The sequence below is a fragment of the Dipodomys ordii genome, unplaced genomic scaffold, assembly GCF_000151885.1.
Source record: "Dipodomys ordii isolate 6190 unplaced genomic scaffold, Dord_2.0 Scaffold17, whole genome shotgun sequence".
NCBI classification, from domain to species: Eukaryota; Metazoa; Chordata; class Mammalia; order Rodentia; family Heteromyidae; genus Dipodomys; species Dipodomys ordii.
The window spans coordinates 13,433,657-13,458,919 of NW_012267233.1; the positions used below are offsets into that span (position 1 = coordinate 13,433,657).

A 25,263-nucleotide genomic window follows, 5' to 3' on the forward strand; every position below is an offset into this window, starting at 1 on the left:
TGTCAAATAAACAGTTTCAAGTCTAGTAAACCACAACACACACACACACACACACACACACACACACACACACACACACACTATTCAACAGCACTTCATGGCAAAGAGCCTTCTGTTGCCAGTTACTTAGGGATGAATGATTATATTTACAAAGCACAAATATCTCATTAGATTAATTGAATATAATTTAAGTTGATGGCTCAGCAAGAGAGTGAATCTATGAGTTGTGAAAGAGGATGAAGGAGAAGATACCAGTAGAATAAATCTTGGAAAAGGATCTCCAAATATCTGGAAGCCCCGTGGTCCATCACTTCAAATTAGCCAGGCATGAGGGCCTGTGACACGCATGCTGCCTGAGCCTCCTCCAAAGAAGAGTAGCCAAGACAAGTCTCATTTTTCTTGGAAAAAGATTTCCACATAGCTTTCATATCTTACCAATTAAACAGTTTGGGCTCAATGTAATTAAGTAATAAATGTAACTGCGGGCCCATTTCTCAAGCCCCTGTTTCTTTTTTGTGTGTGTTCAAGTGTTTGCGTGGGGCTGAACTCAGTTCTCACACTCTCATCCAGCTTTCTTTAAGCAGAGTTGCTGAACTGCCACTTGTGTCCCACCTCCAACCCTGCCTTTTGTGTTGATTAATTGAAGACAGAATCTTGAAGACTTTTCTGCCAGGGCTGACTTTGAACTGTAATCCTGGAGGTTGCAGTCAGTCCTGAGTAGCTAGGATTACAGGTGTAAGTCACTGGCATTAGGCTCAAGCTTTTTTTCTTTCTGTTCTCTCTCTCTCTCTCTCTCTCTCTCTCTCTCTCTTTCCTTCTCTTTGTTAGGGTAGCTAGTAGGCTGGGGATAGATCCTCATACTAATTATGTGTTTCCCGTCAGCCCCAAGGGGCAATCACTGATTTTCATCAATGCTCACAAAATACATGGAAATCTAGAAATCCAAAATCAATTTTAAAATTCAAGACTGAGACTCAGTAGGTGCACTCACAGAAAGTGAAGTGCAGAGTAGATCCTGGTACAATCAACAGAAACAGAACATAGAGGCAGAACATAGAGATAACAAGAGGAACTGAAGACTCAAGAAAATTTAGTATGCAAATGGGAAAAACTGAAGAGTCCTCTGGGTTTCCATCATGCAATAAGTAATAAAGAGAAAGACTATTTTAGGAAGTCAGCCTGAGATTCTTGTTATATAACTCACATGTTAACTTAGGAGGTAAAGTGTTCAACTAATGGGGAAGGTGGCAAAAATCTTCTTATATAAAATAGAATTGTTCCAGAATCATTCTCACTGAAATTTAAGTTACCATTTATTGAGAACTTGTTTGGTCAGGTTATATTCTAACCATATGGTGTAAATAGTTGGTTTAATTTTCAAAGCAATCCAATGAGACAGAAACTACCACGGTCCTCATTTCATAGGTGAAAAATCAGGCTCTAAAAGTAATTTGCCCAAGCCGGGCGTCAGTGGCTCACGCCTGTAATCTTAGCTATTCAGGAGGCTGAGATCTGAGGATCGCCATCCAAAGCCAGCCTGGGCAGGAAAGTCCATGAGACTCTTATCTTCAATAATCCACCAGAAAACAGGAAGTGGTTCTGTGGCTCAAGTGGTAGAGCCCTAGCCTTGAGGTGAAGAGCTGAGGGGCAGCGCCCAGGCCCAGAGTTCAAGCCTCACAACCGACAAAAACAAAAAAAAGTAATTTGCCTAAAGCCAAAGCCATACAACTAAAAAGTTTCAGAGCTGAAAGGTGAACCTAAAATCCTGTGTTTTTGTTTTGCTTTGTTTTATTTTATGTTTGTTTCAGTCCTGGGGCTTGAACTCAGAGCCTGAGAACTGTCACTGAGCTTTACCACCAAGGCATCCTTTCTACCACTTAAATCACAGCTGCACTTCTAGTTTTTCCATGATTAACTGGAGATAAGAGTCTCATGGACTGCCGGGCGCTGGTGGCTCACGCCTATAATCCTAGCTACTCAGGAGGCTGAGATCTGAGAATCGTGGTTCAAAGCCAGCCAGGGCAAGAGAGACCGTGAGACTCCTATCACCAATAAACCACCAGAAAACCGGAAGTGGCGCTGTAGCTCAAGTGGTAGCACGCTCGCCTTGAGCTGAAGAGCTGAGGGACAGTGCCCAGGCCCAGAGTTCAAGCCCCACGACCGACCAAAAAAAAAAAAAGAGTCTCATCGGATTTCCTGCCCAGGCTGTCTTTGAACCATGATCCTCAGATCTCAGCCTTCTGAGTAGCTAGGATTACTGATGTGAGCCACTGGTTCCTGGCAGCTTTGTTTTAAAGTCTAACTGAGACTAACCATGCTGCAAATAATGCTTAATCACAAGAGATGCAACTCTTTATTTCAGAGTTCTAATGATATGTGTACATAGGTTTTCAGAGATTTTTCAGAGATTTATGATTTGGATTGAAAGGACTGGTCACCAGCTATCAAAATGAGCTGAACTCCATGCGCTCGCAGAGCTGGAGACAAGGCACTCAGTTCACCTTTGCCTGGTGCCTGACATTTATCCATGCCATGGCGCTGAACCCAATTAACAGTGATTTAGGGACTAATGCTGAGTGTCAGAGTATGGCGATTCAAAGCCTTGGATAAGATACAATTTTTTTCAACCCAGTGCAAAAAATACTCTGAAAACTTACAGTTGAATAGAAATGAAGAAAATGAAGTCTAAATAGTTCAATGACTTGCCTAAGGCAAGAATCCAACTTAAATCGGTGTAGTTTCTCTTTTTATTCTACCTCTCCACTTCTAATCAAGCTGGTTGCACACAATAAAGTGAATAATTTTCCAGACAAAATATCTGTGCTCCATAAAGAGGAAATGTTTGTCTTCTGCCTTCTTTATTCTAAAACCTGCTTTGTTCTGGAAGGACTCAAGGGAAAAAGAGAAGAGATCACAAGGGAACATATTTTTTAGGGAAGGGGAGGAATAAGGAATGTTGCTTTTGGCTTTGATTTTCTGGACAGTTCCACTCTTTAACCTTACATAGTGCTTAAAGACATCAAATCTACGTCCATGTGGATACCTATGCATGTAGGTAGGTGTACGTCTCCAACTCCAATCTGAGAGTTTATATTTTGTTTTTAAGAAAGGGGTTTACTAACTTTGTCCAGGCCAGCTTCGAACTCAAAATCCTTCTGCTTCTAGGTCCTGAGTAGCTGTAGTTACAGATGTGTACCATCTGACACCACTAAGACCCTTAGAACAGATGACTTTTACAAATCATTTGATAAAAAGCATAGTAGATGCTCAGTGAATTTTTTATGTTATGTATGATAATGATGAAAATGCAAGTATGGACAATGTGATTTGGGATTTGTTTGTTTTCCTTGAAAATTTGAGCTTGTATTCAGGCAACCTTGCATTTTATTTATTTAGTTTTTTACTAATTTGGTTTAGTGTTTCTGAAACTGGGGTATTTGCCCTCCAACCTCCTCTAGACATCTGGCAAAGTCTAGAGGCATTTTAGTTATCAAAACTTAAGGGGCAAGGCAGGTGCCACCAGAACCTAGGGTAAAGGCCAGGGATGCGGCGAAATATTCTACTCTGCAGACCCCAAGACAGAGGATTATCTGATCCAAAATGTGAACAGGAACAAGGCTGAGAAACATTGGCCTAGTAAGAAGGTCAAAGGTATACAAGCACCTTTCCATTTGTCCATTTAAAACCCCAAGTAAGCTATAAATGCCAACAGTACACCAAAGACTTGCCCTAAACAAGACCCTATCAGCAAGCTACTGTCAATAGACCCACACACAGAGGAACAGAAGTAAACATGGTGGGAAAAGCATGAATTTAAACACTTGTGTATGTAAATACAAAATGGCTGATGCCACATCTCAGCCTCTGTTGTGGAAGAGGCTACTCTGCTGACAAGGTACTTCTAAACCACGCTGGTCTGACTCAGACATGGAACTGGCAATTTAGACTATTTCACCATGTCTAACCACACACAAAATCCACCTTTTCAACCAGCACACAAAGAGGAAATGTGCATATGTTTATAAGTGTGGCCTATTTTCATTATTAGCCACTCCTTTTAACGCCTGTCTATCTTACCCACACATAAGTTTAGTGGAAGTTGCATTTTTTTTCAGCTTGCATTTCAGGGCTCCAGGAGTCATCCTTTGACTCCTAAATTGCTCTCTGGTTGCTGTCATGGGATGATGGCTGCCTGTTTCCATTGTCCTGACAGCTTGATAATGTCTTAAGAAGAATAAGGAAAGGAAATTGGGGAACTGCTGATTTTTTCTTTTTGCTCTTGGTCGTGATTTCCTACATGGTTGCTAGCTGATGTCATCACATTGCTTTGGTTTTATTTGCTGGTTCATTTTTCCCAGTGGATAATAATACTATTGAATACTATTGTAGCAAACTTAAATACAATTTTCTTTCTTTAAGGCAATAAGTTTGTTCTTTTGGGGGAACCAACTCACTATATATCTATAATATCTATATATCTATATCTCTATAAAATGCACACTAAATAACATAAAACTCACAATATATATAATATAATATACACCATACACACACATATCTCAGGAGGAGCTCTGAACACCTCACAGAAACTAATTTGCCATGGATTTTGTCTATTGAGCTAAACATGCCACTACTGAGATCCTCATACTTTGGTTAATGATTTTCTAAATATTTACCCAGGTCTTTAATAAGCGAGAGTGCTTCCCATGATATGAAGGATCCACCACCATCATCCAAGGCGCCCTGCCCAACATCCCAGCTGTCCAGATGTCCACTGACCAGCACAATCTGCAATAAATATAAACAGAAAAAAACTAAGCAACAGTGACATCAAAGAAGGTCCATCCACAGGAACTTTAAACACAAAAATGAAACTCTTTCTCTCTTTGTGTGTGTGTGTGTGTGTGCGTGTGTGTGTGTGTGTGTGTGTGTGTGTGTGTGTGTGTGTGTGTGTATGTGTGCCAGTACTGGAGCCTGAACTCAGAGCCTGGACATTATCTCTTAGCTGTTTTTCCCCATTCAAGGCTGGCATACTACCATGTGAGCCACAGCTTCATTTCTGTGTTGGGTTCAAACCATGATCCTCAGATCTGAGTGGCTAGGATTACAGATGTGAGCCACTTGTGCCCAGTCTGAATTTTCTATTTTTATTCCTTCGAAGCTAAGTGTCATTACTGGTGAAACACTTGGTGTAGTGACATTTCATGAAGAGTCAAAGGTCTTTCTAGTTAGCAATGAAAGTCCTCTCCTTTACTTCCCTTTATTAATCCAATTTTGAGTATTAAATTGATAGCTCTATGTGTCACCTAAAACCACAATGATATAAAAATGGAGCTGAAAGCTTTTCATCATACCCTCAACTGTTTCTAGTTCCAGGGCAAGCAAAAGCAGTATGTAGCCAATTGAACTCAAAGCTTGGTGCTGGTAGCTCATACCTATAATCCTAGCTAGTCAGAAGGTTGAGTTGTGAGGATGGAGAGTCAAAGTCATCCAGGCAGACAATTCCGTCTGACTCTTGTCTCCAAATAACTAGCAAAAAAAGTACAAGCGAACGTGTGGCTCAGGTGATAGAGTACTAGGCTTGAGCACACAAAGTTATGCAAGAGGAAGAAGAAGAAGAAGAAGAGGAGAGGAAGAGAAAGGAGGAAAAGGAGGAGGAAGAGAAGAAGAAGAATTAGGCTTGTTAAAAGTTGGTAATATCGCTGGACACTGGGGCTCATGCCTGTAATCCTAGCTACTCAGGAGGCTGAGATCTGAGGATCAAAGTTCAAAGCCAGCCTGGGCAGAAAAGTCCATGAGACTCTTATCTCCAATAAACCACTAGAAAACCGGAAGTGCCGCTGTGGCTAAAGTAGTAGAGCACTCGCCTTGAGCTGAAGAGCTGAGGGACAGCGCCCAAGCCCAGAGTTCAAGCCCCACAACCAAAAATAAATAAATAAATAAATATAAATAAATAAATAAATAAAAATTGGTAATATCTGCTTCTCAAAAGACCTTATTAAGAGAGTTTTTAAAAGTTATCCACATGGAGAGAAAAATCCTTACCATCTCATATCTAATTGTATAAAGAATTCCTATGGAACAATAGCACAACTAGAAAACTGATAGAAAAATGGGCAAACAATAGGTAATTCACACCAAAAGACATGCAAATTACTAACAGTCCTTCAAAAGGGCAGTCTGCTAAACTAAACTCCATGCAGGGCAGGGAGCATGGAGCTTAGAATGAAGGGAATTAAACTCCATGCAGGGCACAGATGCCAAATGGCTAACATGAAAGACAAAAGATGTCAAATACTGGTGAGAAGCAGTAGCAAGTCAAACTTTTACCCCACTGGTTTGAATGCCAGAACATCCCATTGCTCTGGAAAACCATCGTTATTTATAAATGTTACCATATACATGCCTGTGACCCAGCAATCCTCCTGCAAGCAATATGGCATATCTGCAGGAACAGGTGTGAATGTGTATGTGTGTGTGTGTGTGTGTGTGTGTGTCTGTGTACTTTAACCAAAGGAAATGTACTAGAATGTTTGTAACTGTATATTTATAATAGCCCCACCCTTCCCCAAAAGGAAACTTGTATCAACTGTAAAACAGAAGAAAGAATATACTATATTCATGGATGAAAGCCCCCTCTGTAGTAAGAATGAACAAAAAATGCACAATAAGTTCAATTAAATCTCATAGACACAATGAAGACAGAAAGAAGCCAGGTACATAATAACATATGGTGTACGATTCCATTTACATAAGATATAAAACCAGCAAAGTCCCATTGGGTTGGAGGAAAAGTGACCAGCAGGCAGTGGGTAGGAAGATAGCTCCCGTCTGTCACTCTGTTGTCCCATGGTGGGTGCTAATCAGACAGGTGAGCTTGGCTTGCAAAAGTTCATTTTAATGCACACTCAACCTCTGTAACCTTTCTCTGAGACGATCACACTTTGACAGACAGTTCAACAACAGATAGATGGTCTACTTATACCATGTAAGCAGCCCAAAGTCAAACCAATCTTCTTGGTGGTAAAAGATACAAATTCCCTATTGGGAGAGCAGAGCTTGTGGCCTGAAGTATCAGGGTGACCCTGGGCCCTGCCCTGGTTCCCAGAGCAGCTGCAGGATCTCTTGTTGACTTATATGCAGACCCAGCCTAGTATGACTTCACCATAGTCACAAACAAGGATGATGACCCAGACTAACAAACGGCCATGTAATGAACCCAAATGGATTGTTTCTATGGGGGAGGAAATAAACAAAACAAAGAACAAAGCGGGAGAAGCCCATGTCGCAATCGCAGGATCTTCTGTTTGAGAATGTGGTGAAGTCCCCTGTGAGACCCAGCACCATTAGTCAGCATCCTATCACCTCAGAACCACTTTCCCAAGAAGGCCAAGTGGACTGAAGTGTCAAAAAATGTGCTTTTTCTCAGATGACACACAGCACAGAAGTAACTAAGCCAAGACAGCTATTATTTTATCCTCCAGCCTTCACTCATGATCTTGGAGTTTATTTTATAATCATAATTCTCTAGGTTTTTCTTAAATACATCCATTCTCCAGATTGGAATTATATTATTACATACTTTAGTAGTGAAAGATGAAATGGGAAGATAGCTTGATAAGCAATTACATAATATTCCAAAGGCTAAGGGCTTTGGAAAGCAATATAAATTAATACTTGCATATCACTTAGATTTGTGGGCTTTCAAATAGCATTCTTTAAATTGGAAAAAAAATTGGGGGTTACAAGCCAATACTTGTAATTTCTATATCTATTATTTTACATTAAGTTCTATCTGGTGAGAAAAAAGGTTAACTAATTCAACAGTGATACTACATGCTATGTTGAAAATTAATTTCTCAACTTGGTGGGGAGGGGGTTGGGAGAGAAAAAATTGGGAGAAAATGAGGGAAGAGGTGACACTGTTCAAAAAGAAATGTACTTAATATCTAACTTACACAACAGTAACCCCTCTGTACATCATCTTTACAATAAAAAATTAATTTAAAAAAGTATTATCAAAAAAGGACTTGTAATTTAATAGCATTAAGAAGGAACTTGAATTTCTATAAACTTTTCTCCAGTGTATCCATATATCCCAATATAGAAAAAACTGAGAGAAAAATCTTCCATATATACTTAGAAAAAAAAGAGGAGTACAAATTTCATTCAAAATATCATCTCCATCTTTTCCTCCCCTCCTTTTCCCTCCCATCCCCCACTCCTCTCTTTTCTTCTCCTCTCCCCTCCTTCTTTCTCCCCTCCTCTCCCCTTCTCTGCTCTCCTTCCCTCTCCCCTCTTCCCTCTCCTCCATACCCCTCCCTTTCTTTCGCTCTCCTCCCCTCATCTAGTCTCCCCTCTCCTCTCCTTCCCTTCCCTCTCCTTTCCTCTCCTCTCCTCTCCTCTCCCTTCTTCCTCTTCTCCTTCTTCTTCCTCTTCTCTTTTTTCTTGCTCTTCCTCTTCCTCCTCTTCCTCCTCCACCACCTCCTCCTCCTCCTCCCTCCTCCTCCTCCTCCTCCTCCTCCTCCTCCTCTTCTTCTTCTTCTTCTTCCTCTCTGTCTCTGTCTCTCTGTCTCTCTATCTCTGTCTCTCTGTCTCTGTCTCTGTGCCTATACTGGGGCTTGAACTCAGAGTGTGCCTCTGGCATTCATTGCTACCAATAGCACTCCACCATTTGAGCCATGCCTCTAGGTCTGGCTTTTTGCTGGTTAAATGGAGATATAAGTCAGATTTGTCTGCCCCAGCTAACTTCAAACTGATACTCTCAGATCTCAGTCTCCTAAGTAGCTGAGATTATAGGCATGTTCCTCGTTCCTCTGACACCTACCTCCTTATGCTATTTTCATGCAGGCAGAAACTCCATTTTGATCACATTCGTCCTCACTCACTCTCTCTGTTAGACCTCCCCCTTAACAGAGCCTGTCTGTCTTTCTTGGCATTTTTTAAAGTGTGTATTAATTGTACCAAGGAGTTTCACTGTGGTATTTCAGAGGCGCATATATGATATTTTGATCAGAGCTTACCCCCTCTAATTGCTATTTAAGTTAGAATCTTTTGGGTTATCCAGCCTTTTCTCACTGTTAGGGTGGGCACAGCATCATCCTATAGCAGCCTACATTTTAAGAAGACACTGATTGATTTTATTTTTTTTTATCTTAGATGACTCAGTGAATTGGCCTGCTTTCCGTTCTCCACTCTTTCTCCCCACTAGCAATTGTTTGTGCACTTAAGCTGAATCCTCGGATTCCTTCCCAGCGTCTCACCACAGTTTGAATGTTTCCTGCTCAGGCCCCCTGTTACTCCTGGCTCTGCAGCTTCCAGCATTGCTCTAGCATGCTCCACCCTGCCTGGCTCTGCTCCTCTCATGCCAGTCCACTGGCCAGCCTTCAGACATGTTGCCTTGTGGCCACTCGCAGCTCTCACTTGGATTTCCATGTGTCTTCTAATGCTCACTTTCTGTTTGTGTGCAGGTCTTTATTCAAATATCATTTCCATAGGGAGAAACCTTCCTGACATTTTAACCTAAAGTAGCTTTATTCTCTCCACTCTCTGTTGTTATTCCTCTGTAATCTTTCTTTGCCTTGCTTTTAACTCTTCCTCCTCCTCCTCCTCCTTTTCCTTTTCCTCTTCCCTCTCCCCCTCCCCCTCCCCCTCCTCCTCCTCCTCCTCCTCCATTATTCTTCTGATATAGGATATAACGCAGGCCAACCTCAAACTCACTCTCTATCGCCTAGGTTAACATCAGATTTATGATCTTCCTGCCTCAGCCTTCTTCCTGAGTGCTGGAATTGCAGGCATGAGCCACTGTGCCCACTGTTATTTTGCTCTATAGAATGTAAAACTACCCTTAGGTTGTATTTATTTATTTGTTTTCCATCTTCCCCATTAGAATGAAAGTGTCTAAAGGCTCTTTTTGTTTTTTTCTGTATTTCTATCACATGATAAGAACTTAGTAAAATAGTTGAATGAAATCAGAGATGAAGAGCGAAATGGGACCTTTTCTCTGGCGACTTGTATCAGCTTGCACTGCCTCTGTTCTCCCTTTGTTGTTTCTTTTTTCATACTTCATTTTTTCATCACATTCTTGTCCATGTTTTAATCAGATAAATCCATTTGGACTCAGTGTTTGGGCATGCACCAATAACATAGAGGTAAGGGCTGGTCCTGCCCACCCTGATTCTGTCCATCTCCTCCCACAGACCCACACCTAGCACCAGATAATTCTGTGGTGCTAGTCTAATTCTTCATCCCAGCAGTCTTGTGTCAGCCATTTCTGTCCTGGTGCCAGGCTCCCCTTCCCGTGCCAGGCTCCCCTTCCCCCGCCAGCCCCTGACTCTCCAGGCCTGCATCTCTGACAAGTCTGGGTTTAGGCATTCTGAAACTAGAGTATCCCATTCTCTCTTCCTAGCTTCCTCCTTCTCTTGCTGCTCTTTTGAGCAATTGTACTCTTCACAGCATTTGGAAGAGATGGCAAAGGAGGTAAGAGGAAGAGAGGAGAATGAAACCTGTTTAGAAGCAAAGGGGAAGGAAGGTAAGGCAGCGTGATAGAGGGGTGTTTGATGGGCACACAATGCATGCATGCATGAGAAATATCACAGTGCTATTCTTTTATACAATTAATATGTGCTAAAAAAATAAATAAAAGCCCTTTGGCTATCCGACATAATAAATCAACCAGAGGAACTGAAGTCCCCCATATAGGGAACCATTGGTACTGATTTTCTAGATCTCTTCCACAGTACCCCCTCACCACCCCCACCCCCTTTTGCCCCCCCAGCCGCCACACACAAACTGGGGGTTCCAAAGAAAGACTGAGAGCAGGGAGAAACCCCAACAGAGCTTGCCTCGGGGGTGCCAGGGTGTGCATGATGGCAGGATGCTGCAGGGAGGCGGGTGCAAATCTGGCTCTGGGACCCTTCTCCTACATGAAAGCAGGGATGTCTGACATGCCAGTCCTAGGGCCAGTGAGCAGCTGTGGGCAGAGGGACAGGAATTGCACTCCTATCCCACACTGTCACCAGGTGGCACATCTGTGGCTGGGGGGCGGGGCGGGGCTCAGGAATTGGTCCCCCGAGTCGGCACATCTTGACTACTCCACTGCCCTGGGGTGGACCAAAAAGAGAGCATGACCACAGAGGAGACCAAGAGAATTGCGGAGAAAGCACACCTCTGGGCTCAGGTACCCAGGGCCTGGCTAACACAGGACATCAGAACCATGACACTGAGGATCCTTATGCTTGCTGAGCCCTAGGCGGAGAGAATCAGTCTATAGCCAGGAAAGGATACTCACATAAAGAGGTACCTTCTGCAGTGCAGATATCCAGAGCTGCTGAAGGCTGAGGGTGAGGCCACACCAGTGGGACAGCTACTCCAGCAGCCCAAACCCCAAACTAAAACAGCGGATAGCCATTCTGAGTACTGAAGATAAGAAGAGAAACAAAATCCAAAGCTATTGAGTTCAGCTCAAAAAGGCAGTCTAGTGCATGGACATACACAGCTTTCACAGCTTCTATTGTTCTTTTAGTACAATGTCTAGGACCCAGTAAAAAAATGATGGGATACAAAATAAGCAAAACATAAAAAGGTCCACTGTCATAGAATATAGTATCACCCAGCTGCTCAAACTGTTAGGCAAGGACATTTAAAAAAGTATGATTAATGTGCATCTAATGAAAAGATGAAGAATTTCATTAACTATATATCAGAATCTGCTAACTGTAAGAAAAATCAACAGCAGTTCTAGAAGCAAAAAATGCATTGCAGTTATTTATAGGAGCTTGGTAATTAAAGGTGCCTATCGAGAATTAAAACACATATAAGAAAATAAGGAAAACTATTTTTATGTCTTCAGTGAAGTAAACGGTTTCTTAAAACAAGATATAAGCCAGGCACTATGGCTTACATGAGCTTGAGATATGTAGGACTGTAAGACCTGCTTGAGCAAAAAGTTTATCAGATTCCATTTCAACCCATAAAAAGATGGGCAAGATAGTACAACCCTATAATTCTAAATAGGAGGGAAGCATAAATAGCAGGATCACAGTCTAAATGAGCCTTGGCCAAAAGTGAGACCTCATTAGAAAAATAATAAAATCCGAAAGGGCTAGAGGCATTACTCCAGTGGTAAAGCACCTGCCTGACAAGCAACAAACCTGTGTTCAACCCCATTACCACCACAATAAAAGAAGATATAAAAAATTCAAAGCATGAAGAAAATATGCATAAAATCAACTATAAGATGATTAAACATTTATGTTCATCAAGAGAAATCACAGAACTGGATGAATGACTACAAATTGGGTGAAGGTATTTATAATACATAATAAAAATTGTTTGTATTCAAAATAGATAAGAGTTCCTTCTAGTCAACAAGAAAAATAAGCAAGTAACCTCATAGCAAATAAGCCAAAGAAACAAATAAGCATTTCAACAAAAAGAAAGTATGATTAGACATCAAGCTGTGAGGATGGTCAATCTCATTGTCAATCAACAAAGTGTAAGATGCATCCTAAATAGGGTATCATTTTGTATATGAAAGGCAAAAAGCTTAAAATTGGTGGTACAGGGTTGTGGCAAAGAGAGTGTGCAATAGAAACCCTCACCCACTGTTAATAGGAATGGGAAGTTTCTTTTAAAAATCACCTAGGAAGACACCTGGAGATGCCATTATAAAGTTGAACACATTTCTATCTTACAATCTAACAATTCCTTAGGTGTACATAATAGAAGATGTTTGAAGCCTGAGTTGTAAACACATGTACCAAAATAGTCATACAGAAACAATCAGTCTCAAACTGTAAAGACTACCGATATACAACAATGTAGGCATAGATAAATACATTCTGGCATAGTCACACACTAAAATATAACATAGTGAAAATGACTTATAGACTCAAATAAAAATCTAAATGTATCTCAGGATAAAATGTGGAACAAAAAATGATAACTGCAAGTGAAATAGCATACCATCTAACAAAGAAGAGAAAGGAAAACCCATCTCATTTTATCCTTAGGAAAGAGGCCAAGGTGAGGAAGTCCTAACAATGGGCTTCCATTATTCACACTTGCCCCTCTGAGGAGGGCATAGACAGTGGCAGGCACTATAAAGGAGGGCAGCCTGGAACATAAGTAAGCATTAGGGTCAGATAAGAGTCCAGATGAATCTCTTGAAAAATACAAAGAAACAGTAGGGTTCCCTTCTGTCCACATCCCCTCCAGCATCTGTTGTTATTAGAATTCTTGATTACAGCCATTCTAACTGGGGTGAGGTGGTATCTCAGTGTTGTTTTGATTTGCATTTCTTTTATGGCTGGAGAGGTTGAGCATTTCTTCATGTGTCTATGACCATCCTTCTTTCCTCTTCAGAGAAGTTTCTCTGTAAGTCTTTGGCCCACTTATTTATTGGGCAGTTGTTTCTTTGAGGATTTGTTGGGAGATTTAATTTTTTGAGTTCCAGGTATATTTTAGACATGAGACCCTTGTCTGTTGTATGGCTAGTGAAGATCTCTCAATCCATGGGGTTTCTATTGATCTTGCTAGCTATGTCCTTTCCCATGCAGATAACAACAGATGCTGGAGGGGATGTGGACAGAAGGGAACCCTACTGCATTGCTGGTAGGAGTGTGAACTTGGTCAACCACTTTGGAAAGTAGTATGGAGGTTCCTCAAAAGATTCCACATAGAGCTCCCCTATCACCCAGCAATCCCACTTTTGGGCATTTACCCAAATGAGCACAAACAAGACTATACTAAAGCTACCAGCACAACTATGTTTACTGCAGCATTATTTACCATAGCTAAGCTATAGAACCAACCCAGATGCCCCTCAGTAGATGAATGGATCAAGAAAATGTGGCATATATACACAATGGAATTCTATGCCTCCATCAGAAAGAATGACATTGTCCCGTTTGTTAGGAAATGGAAAGACTTGGAAAAAATGATATTAAGTGAAGTAAGCCAGGCCCAAAGAAACATAGGTCCCATGGTTTCCCTTATTTGCAATAACTAGTATATGTCTGAGACAAGTAGAAATGGTCAGATAAGTTGATGTTAGGCGAAATGAACCCCAAATAAGGAGTCAAATGGTTTTTCTTTCTTGCTATTGTTTCTAACATATTTATAAGGTGATTTTGTTATTGTTGTTGTGTATGTCCCTCCCCCACGGTATAACCCCTGTTTTCACTGTATTTGATGTCGGTATAATTTGTGGAAAGGAAGGGAAAAAAACAAATTGTTTAAATAGGGATACAGGTGGACCCATTGCAACAATGAATTGGAAGAGATGCTATGTTGAAAAACTAACTATACAACTTTGGCGGGGGAGGGGCAGGGAGGGGAGGAGCACGTGAAGGCGTGAAGGGGGTGTAGTCGTGGAGACAGGAGGGCAGGGATGGTAAGGGAAAAGCCAAGGAGGAGACAACAATGCTTGATAAGAAATGTACTCATTACCTTGCTCATGTAATTGTAATCCCTCTGTACAGTATTTTCACAATACAAAACTTATTAATAATAAAAACAAAGAAACAAACAAACAAAAAAGATACCAGGGGAAAGATTATGGAAAGTTCTTTTCCTTGGAAGGTTCCTAAAATGGGACATAGTCTTAGGTCTTAGATGGGAAGTCAAAAAAGTAGGGATAAATAAAATCTCTCAAGGTTCCATCAGATACATTCCAGGGCTTCTGTTCTAACCATGCAAAGAGGAAAGCTGTCCTTTGAAAAGTGTCAGCAGACCCCTGAGCCTCCAACGTTCTGGCTGCCAGCATCATCTCACAGGAGATTCCAAGCATACATGGGCTGGTGTTCCCTGAAGTCAGTGTTTTCAGGAGTCCTGTTAGTGACACACCTGGGCTTTCAGAAGGCACTTAATGTCCCAAGCTGCCGACCACCACCTGGGCACAGACAGTGGGGCTATGTTGGAACAAGGATTTTCCTCCCCAATTGCTCAGACTAGGTGGTCCTTAGAACAAAGCAAGTTTCTTCACATTCAGGGTGTGTCCAGAGACAGCATAGCACCATCTGAGCTCTTTTTGAATTGAGTTCAAGTTTGTTTTGTTTTTGTTTTTTTTTGAAGCTGTTGGGTATTAGCTTGGAGAATACAGACCTCTTTCACAAAGAAAGGGGACCATCTGTCCAAACGTTTGTGTGTCACCATGGTTGCTCCTGAAGGAGCTGCTCCCAAACTCTCATTTGCACAGGTCACTCAGATTGAGAGGTCATACCTGTTTCTGGCTGAATCCTCTAAGCATGTTACTGCGCTGCTATCCAAAGATGAAACAAAAAGGGACTGATCAATCTGTGGCTTGTCAAAACCTTAGGTGTACATAACAGATGATGGTTGTGTATTTAAAAGAAATGGCTGAAACTGATCAGCTGTTGGTTTATGGATGGGAAAACAGCAGAGAACATGGACATGGAAGGAAATCTGCCTGAGGAAATGAAGGCCAAAGATTTTGATTCAAAAGATCTGAATTCATTGTCTTTTAGTCCAAGCAACCAAGAAATGAATCGTCTCATTTGAAATGAAGGGACAAAGGAGTTGAATTATAATAGTGTATTTGACTTTCCTGGCAAGGAAGGGACTCAGGAAACAAGGTATCTTTTGTCTCAATAATGATCATTTCTCATTTCTATTTAATTCACTATCATATCCCTGGCTTTTGTTTGGCATAGGTGGGCAGAACTGAAGAAAAAAGGATAGAAGTAGATTCCTTTATACTTCAGTTTAAACAAGTTAATGAAGATGGTACCATCAACCATTCATTACTAAAAGTAAGGGACAAGAATTTATACTTCCAAGCTAAAGCATTACTCTTTATCCACACTGGTTTCTAAAATCCCAATAGCCTTTGCAGCTTTGAGAACTAAGAGCCATACAGGGTGTATAATTTAAAGTTATCAGTGGCATTTCTACCTCAAGCACCAGGTCATTCCAAGTGACTCCTCCTTACCATCTCCCTAGGCCAAAGTGACATTGAGGAGTTACCCCAGTTCTCCCACTGCATAGCTTTCTATGATGGTTCTGCTGAAAACTTTTCATTTAATGCATAATGGCAGTAGCTTACAAATGAGAGTTAAATAATGTGATGATACCCTAATACAGGATTCTTAATGACCTGGTATTTAGCGTCAGGACAGAGACTCTAGGAGTCAAAGTTACTTTGAAAAGCTCCACGCCTTCCCTGGAAGCAGGTTTCTGTCCATGCACTCATGACAATGGAGGCACTCCTGGTCTTTAATCTGTCATCCTCTTCAGCCTCACATACCATCAGCCAGGGCATCTCAATTCATAATCTCTGTGTTTAGATTCAGGAGAATATGCTAAATTTCCAGTGATATAGTTTGCTTTAGAAAGGGTATGTTGCAAATATTGAACATTTCATTCTCTTGTTTTCTTGTTCAAAAGTCTGTTATATTTTGTCATAACCCTGATTCTTATTTTTTTTAATTGGAGTTAACAGGTCCTGGGAGGGAAGGAAACAGTAAAGACCTCTTAACTGGTATTGTAACTAACAGAAATGCTATGAGAGCCAAGGAAAAGTATATCTTACACTGATCTACCTAAAATGATAACCTCTGCTTTTCCATTTACAATGTAAATTGAAGCTTATATTCAGTATCTACAAATAACACATCTGCAGACAGAAGTAACTTGATGATCTTAGACCCAAGAATCAGAAGCCACTAATAGTTAAAATGCTAACAAATTGTGTGACATTTCTGTACCACAACTCAGAACACACAGTTTGGTAGGGATTTCTTCTAAATCCACTGTTAAAATTAAGCACACACAGAAAACTATCTTCTGCCACCTTCAACATCAACTTCAAGGACAATAATTAGGAGAAGCTTAAATGTTACAACATTTGATAAAGGCAGACTACAGAAGAAAAAGAAAGAAAAATTGACTTGGAGACTGTAAATCCATGACGAGGGATGATTTTACAAAGAACAAAATGGAAAAACAAAGCAATCTTCAGAACTTCAAAGAAACCACTAAAAATAAATGAATACTTTATCTTTCCCCTCTATAAAATACAATTCATTAAAACAAAAGAACATTATGAAAAAATACATTCATTTTCATCATCAATGGATATTGTGGCATTACTGTCACATTGTGGTTTTAAAGTTTTAAAGTCAATGATCATGAAATCGTCCCTTTACTAATTATGTTGACTTCTCATTAGATTATATTTTCAGCAATTAAATCAGTGAAATCTCAGCCCTTGGTTGTAGCCATGTGCTTTGAATAGTTAACCAATCTGAAGAAAGTAGTCTTTTCAATGGTGCATTTTCTAAGGAAACAAAAATGCTAATCAAAACCAGTGTTTATTAATTTCACTGATTAGCATAAACTGTATATTTTAATAGGCTATAAATTTGAGCAAGATAAGAATAAATCTATGCCTCAAAATAAAGTTCCCACTAAATTTTATATTTCACATTAAATTGGGAATACAGTACTGCTTAACTTAACCCAGCTGCTGATAAAATCTTTTTTTTTTTATTGTGAGAATACCACACAGAGGAGTTACAATTTCATGGGCAAGATAATGAGTACATTTCTTATCAAGCATTGTTGCCTCCTCTTTGTTTCCCCTTCCTATCCCTTCCCATACGCCCCCTTCCCTCCCCCCACTCAATCCTCCCCCCACCCCTCACCAAAGTTATAAAGTTCGTTTTTCGGCATAAGGACTTGTACATCTCATTGTTGCAATGGGTCCAACTGTATCCCTATTTAAACGATTTGTTTTGCCCTTCCCCTCAACAAATTATACAAACATCAAATACAGTGAAAGCAGGGGTTATACTGTGGAGGAGGGACATACAAAGCAACATAGAAATCATTTTATAAATATGTTAGAAACAATTGCATGAAAGAAAAAAAACATTTGAATACTTATCTTGGGGTTCATTCCCCTAACATCAACTTATCTGACCTTTTCTGCTTGACTCAGACATATACAGCATTATACTCAATGGTAAAAAACTAAAGCCATTTCCTCTTAACTCAGGAACAAGACAAGGATGCCCACTCTCTCTGCTGCTCTTCAGTCTAGTATTAGAATGCCTAGCTACAGCAATAAGACAAGATGCAAACATAAAGGGTATCCAAATAGGGAAAGAAGAAGTAAAACTCTCCCTCTTTGCAGATGACATGATCTTGTATTTAAAGAATCCCACGGACTCCACTCCCAAATCACTCAAGCAGATTCAAAACTTTGGCAAAGTAACAGGGTATAAAATTAACCCTCATTGTGGGGGTGGGGGGAGGCTGGGAAGGGATGTGAAGGGTAAACAAAGGAGGAGGCTGCAATGCTTGGTAAGAAATGTACGCATTATCCTGCCTATGTAATTGTAACTCCTCTGTACAGCATGTTCACAAATAAAATAAAATTTAAAAAAAATTAACCCTCAAAAATCAATGGTTTTTCTGTATGCCAACAATGAGAAAAGTGTGGCTGAAATTAGTAAAGCAACTCCATTCATAATAAAAAATAAAATACCTAGGAATTAACTTAACCAAAGAAAGAAGGACCTCTATGATGAAAACTTTAAAAACCTGAAAAAGGAAATCAAAACAGAACTTAGAAAGTGAAAAACCTCCCAGGCTCCTGGATCGGAAAAAGCAACATCATGAAAATGGCAATACTTCCCAAGGCTATCTACAAATTCAATGCGATACTTATCAATATTCCAACCTCATTCTTCAAAGAAATAGAAGAGGCAATCCAAAAATTCATATGGAACAATAAAAGACCCCGAATAGCAAAAACGATCCTCAACAGAGAACAGTGCTGGAAAAATATCAATACCAATTTCAAACTCTACTACAAAGCCATAATAATCAAAACAGCTTGGTACTGGCACAAGAACAGACCTCAGGACCAATGGAATAGAATTGAAAACCCAGAAATGAACCTACAGACCTATCGCCATCTAATCTTTGATAAGGGAGTTAAAAAAATAGAATGGAAGAAAGACAGCCTCTTCAGTAAATGGTGCTGGCAAAATTGGTTAACTACTTGTAGAAAACTAAAGCTAGATCCTTATATATCACCCTGAACCAGAGTCAACTCCAAATGGATCAAAGACCTCGGAGTCAAAGCAGACACTCTGGAAACATTATAAGATGGAATAGGAGAAACCCTAGGTCTCTTAGGCACAGGCCAAAATTTTCTTAATAGAGACCCAGAAACACAAGAAGTCAAAGAAAGGTTGGACAAATGGGATTGCATAAAGTTGCAGAGCTTCTGCATGGCAAACGACATAGCTAGCAAGATCAATAGAAAACCCACATATTGGGAGAAGATCTTCACTAGCCATACAACAGACAAGGGTCTCATGTCTAAAATATACCTGGAACTCAAAAAATTAAATCCCCCAACAAATTTTCAAAGAAACAACTGCCCAATAAATAAGACTTATAGAGAAACTTCTCTGAAGAGGAAAGAAGGATTGCCAATGGACACATGAAAAAAATGCTCAACCTCCCTAGCCATAAAAGAAATGCAAATCAAAACAACATTGAGATACCACCTCACCCCAGTTAGAATGGAAAAAATCAAGAACTCTAATAACAACAGATGCTGGAGGGGATGTGGACAGAAGGAACCTTACTACATTGTTGGTGGGAGTGTAAACTTGTTCAACCACTTTGGAAAGCAGTATGGAGTTTCCTCAAAAGACTCCACATAGAGCTCCCCTATGACCAAGCAATCCCACTTTTGGGCATTTACCCAAATGAGCACAAACAAGACCATACTAAAGCTACCAGCACAACTATGCTTATTGCAGCATTATTTACCATAGCTAAGCTATGGAACCAACCCAGATGCCCCTCAGTAGATGAATGGATCAAGAAAATGTAGTATATATACACAATGGAATTCTATGCCTCCATCAGAAAGAATGACATCGCCCCATTTGTTAGGAAATGGAAAAACTTGGAAAAAATGATATTAAATGAAGTAAGCCAGGCCCAACGAAACATAGGTCCCATGGTTTCCCTTATTTACAATATCTAGTATATGTTAGTAGTATCTTGTTCAACATTTTCATCAATACTCTTAGGGAATCCCTATCCATTTTAAGATGACCAAAAAAATATCCCAGAAGAATCATTCATATGATGGACCAAATAATCAGGAATGTAAACTATCCTGAAGCAGAAATAATGCTTAAAACCAAAAAGAAGGTACAGTCTGTATTGGGATGATAGTGGATTACCTGGCAAGAACCAGGGAAGTTCAGCTGCCACAAAGCCCCTTGAGCTAACAGCATTTTGAACTATGGAAAAAAACACATTTTGAATCATAATTTAGACTTTATTGACAAATGTAAAATCATTCCCCTGCTTATATGAAATAGTTCTTCCTTATTCTAATTTAAACACTTTCCCCCTTTTCTTCCAACATATTTGAGGATAGCTTTTGGGAAAAAGATGGTAGTAGAAGAAATGGTAGTAGTAGAGCTGTTGTGATTTTACATTGTCTGGAAATTCCTGGCTGAAGTTTAACCAAATATTTTTCCTAAGAGAAGAGCTGTCAGAAGGCTGGCCACTTCAGAGGGTACACACAATGAGAAGAGAGTCAACACAGTGAGAAGAGGGTACATATAGTCTCAGTTCAACAGGGTACATGTTAGAGGTCCAACAAGGAACCTACAGAGTTAGAAGCTGACTAACTCTGGAAGTGTACAAGTAGAGGCGGGACAGATATCTATCAGGTAAAGAACAGAACCTTCCTAAAAGTAATGGAGGAATGGCGCTGACACATATGATCTCCAATGACAAGGTCATTGCCCAGATACTATGATTCTACAAGGAAAAGTGGTCCTATCATGGTCATTACTCAGCCAGAAGGAACTGGTAAATTTTGTGATAATAGCATTACCATTCTAAGTTTCTATCATTTTTTCCTACTGAAAACAAACAAAAAATTTAAATTTGCCTATATCACGAGGATCATTGAAGCCAAGTGCCAGTGGCTCACTCCTGTAATCCTAGCTACTCAAGAAGCTGAGATCTGAGCATTGTGGTTCAAAGCCAGCCCAGGCAAGGAAAGACTGTGAGCCTCTTATCTTCAATAAACCACCAGAAAACCAGAAGTGGTGTTGTGGCTCAAGTGGTAGAGCACTAGCCTTAAGCTGAAGAGCTGGGGGGCAGTACCTAGGCCTAGAGTTCAAGCCCCATGACCACTGACCATTAATGAAACTTGCCATCCTAAAAGAATTTTTAAACCCACAAAAATTTGCCTTTTCCACTTGGAGCCATTGCTGCTACTGGAACTGTTGGTGCCTTGTGTGGGGTACTACCGTCATTACATCACGGCCACACCCACATTTCACCATGTCCATGGATACATGGATGATCCCCAAGGAGCTGTCATTTCTGCATTTATATAAATGGCCTCAAAGTTACTTTCATACTTTTCTGTCTATGCATAGAAAGCTCTGTAAGTTTATCGCCTGCCATGCCCTTCCCTTTACCTGTCCTAAGATTACCTTCTCAGGTGTGAAATATATTAAAGTCATGATTCATGGGTATTTTAATGTTTTGTTTCTTTTTGCAGGCTGAGGATGGCTCTGTTGCTTATCACAGTGTCATTGTGTCATCTGATGTTTCCTTTCAGAACTTTCTTAAATTCCCCTAGACTTTAGAGATGTAGCAATCAAGTCCATTATGTACAGATGTCATGGGTTTATGCATATTGTATGTAAACTCTTACAACTTCCTGATGATTCTCAGAACTTGCCTGTTGTCTTTAAATGCATGGAATTACATAAAGATTCCTTTTTTCTATTTTTGTTTTTGGACCTTATTAAAGCTAGAATGACCTTGGGAGGTTACAGACAACACTACATTTCACTGAGAAATTAAGTGGCAGGGCCTGAGAATAGAACCTAGAGTTCCTGCCCCAGACCCATGATAATTTCCATCATTCCCTCTACCTGCTTCACAATAGATGACACAGAACCTACTTGTAATTGCTTTTCTTTAATGCATAACTTTTCAGTTGACTATACCAAAAATTAACCTGCCCCATTATGCCAACACATATAAATACAGTGAGTGCTTTCATCAGAATGACTGAGACAACTTATCTGTAAGGTGGGAGTATTTATACAAACCCACCTTTAAAGTCTATTTGAGAATGAAATGTGATGGAATATTTATCAATGCCTCCCCTGGCATATAACATGAACTACTTAAATGATTGTCATTATTGATTATATACTAAGTAGTTGATTGATTGATTGATTGTGTGTGTGTGTATGTGTGTGTGTGTGTGTGTGTGTGTGTGTTTGTGTGTGTGTGTGTGTGTGTGTGTGTGTATGGTTTGAATGTAGTTCCTGGTTAGGCAGATGCTCCAACTTGGACCATGACCCATTCTTTTTCTTTTTCTTTTTGTTTATTTTTTGGGTAAAATGTTGTGGTTTTTGCTCAGAGTTGGCCTCAGGCCATAATTTTCCTACCTATGCCTACTGTGTATCAGGGATTATATTTTTATACCACCACACCTAGAGTTTTACCTGGGCTAGTCCTGAACTTTTTTGATCTTCTCAATCTTCATTTCCCAAGTAGATGGGATCTCAGACAAATCAAGCACATCCTGATTACATGATAATTATCTGAATATGATCTTAAACATTGCAAATAATCCTTTCCTAGGAATGATTCACCTGGGAAGCTATGACACATATACAGGTTTCACACAAACAATTTCAGCAGGCACTAGTTTATGGTACAATGTGTTGCCAGTTTGAATTAGCAGGATTTTTTGTTGTTGTTTGTTGTGGGTCCTGAACTCTGGGCCTGGGTGCTGTCCCTCAGCTCTTCAGCTCAAGGGGAGCACTCTACCATTTGAGCCATAGCACCTCTTTTGGCTTTTTTCTGCTTATGTGGTGCTGAGGAGTCGAACCCAGGACCTCATGCATGCAAGGCAAGCATTTTACCACTGAGCCAACTTCCCAGCTCCTAGCAGGGATATTAATCATAACAATATGTTATTTAGAATTATGATAAATATTCAAAAATGTTGTTTGGTGAGCCTAATTTAAAACAGCATGAACTTATTCCACTTGAAAACAAGTTACATTTTTATTTCAATAACAGGCTCCAAAGGGTGAAGAAAGTTATAGTGCAAAAATAATCACATAAAAAATAATCACATATGCACAGTCCACTTTAAATCACTGAAGTTGCCAGGTAACTAGGAAGCATTAGGTTTGAATTGTACCTGGAGTTAGTTTTGCCCTTATTTTGGCTAATCTAATGGATGATTCCAATGTCTATTTCATTAGCAGTTGGCAAGACTGGCCACAGAAGAATTTATCCCTAAAGAGAGGATCAACATATGACCTTGGGGAAAGGATCAGAACCCTGGCATATTTCATGTAGAAATGAGACACTAAGCCAAGATAGAAGATATTTCTTTTTTTTTTTTTTGCCAGTGATGGGGCCTGAACTCTTGGCCTGGGCAATGTCCCTCAGCTCTTCAGCTCTTCTACCACTTGAGCCACAGGATCAAATCTGTCTTTTTCTGTTTATGTGGTTCTGAGGAATCGAACCCAGGGCCTCATGCATGCAAGGCAAACACTCTACCACTGAGCCACCTTCCCAGCCCCAGAAGACATTTCTTGATACTGCATATGGGTTTGGTTACTAAGCCATAACATCCTTCATCTAGTGGTAAGAAGCTGTACCTCAAATACATTGTGAATGCTTTGACTGGAAAAAATATGAGAAAGTGAAACAGTCCACAAGTGGTCCCAGATGTGCAAGTCCTGATGCAGAAAAACAAGAAATATTTTATAACAAGGCAACATACTCTTACAAAAGTTAAGATTTCCAACATAATAAATTCTAATGATATTGGAGTGAATCAAATGCAGACAAAGAATTCAAAAGAATGATCAAGGAAATAAAAGAATAATCTGAATCCAAATATGGAAGGAAGAAGTTAAACTATCCCTATTTTCAGATGACATGATCCTATATTTAAAAGACCCTATTGACTGTTCCTCCTAGCTACTAGAGCTGATTAAAAATAATGGTAAAATAGCAGAGTGTAAAATCTACCCACAAAATCGAGTAGCTTTTCTGTACTCCATCAATGAAATCAGGAAAGCAGTTTAAAAAAAACACCTAGGAATTAACTTAATCACAGATGTGAAAGACCTCTACAGTGAAAACTACAAAAAAAATTTTAAGAATTAAATGAAGAAGACATAAGTGGAAAGATCTTCCATGCTTCTAGATTGGCAGAATTGATATAATGAAAATGGCACACTGCCTGAAGCAATCTATCACAAAATAGAGAAAACAATCCAAAAATTCATTTGGGACCACAAAAGACCACAAATTGCAGAAGTAATCTTTAGCAGAGGTACTAAAGGTATAACAATATCAAACTTCAATCTCGACTAAAGAGCTATAGTAATGAAAAGAACTTGGCATTGGGATAAAAACAGGCCTGAGACACAATGGAACAGAAGACTGAGAAAAAACTCATAGACCTACAGTCATCTAACATTGATAAAGGAGCCAAAAATATAGACTAGAAGAAACAGCCTCTGGAAAAACTGGATATCCACATGCAGAAAACTTCAAATAGATCTTTATCTTCTTGTACCAGCACTTATTTAAAATGGATCAAAGACCTCAGTGTAAGATCTGAAGCCACAAAACTATTACAGGAAGGAGGAGAAATATTAGTACTAATTGGCACAGGTAGGAACTTTCTGAGTAAAGATCCAGAAACACAACAAATGAAAGAAATACTTGATAAATGGAATTATTTCAAACTTAAGTTTCTACATGGCAAGGATCTAGTAAACAGTTATAAAGATATCTTACAGAATGGGAGATTTTTGACAGCTACACATCAGACAAGGACCTAATATCCAGAAAATACAGAGAGCTTAAAAATGTAAATCCTCAAAGAACAATCCACAATAAGTGTGCTAATGAGCTAAAGCGAGTCTTCTTAGGAGAAGTAAAAATGATAATATACACATGAAGAAATGAAAATCAAAACAACACTGAAATTCTACTTCACTCCAGTTAGAATGGTCATTATTAAGGACACTGACAATATCAGATGCTGGAGGGGATGTAGCCAAAAGGGAACTCTAATGTACTGTTGGTGGGAATATAAACTTATTCAACCACTCTGGAAAGCAGCATAAAGGTTCTTCAAGAAAGCTAAACATAGACCTACTCTATGATACAGCAATTCCTCTCCTGAGCATTTAT

At 39.8% G+C, this 25,263-nt stretch overlaps 1 protein-coding gene across 1 annotated transcript in view; it reads right to left on the bottom strand.

The window, feature by feature from the left end:
- Cpq (carboxypeptidase Q) overlaps positions 1-25,263 on the bottom strand; it is a 363,396-nt gene that overhangs the window by 177,387 nt on the left and 160,746 nt on the right. Inside the window, exon 4 of the mRNA XM_013012445.1 lies at positions 4,677-4,788. Coding sequence (XP_012867899.1) covers positions 4,677-4,788 — 112 coding nt within the window. The remainder of the gene's footprint in view (positions 1-4,676; positions 4,789-25,263) is intronic.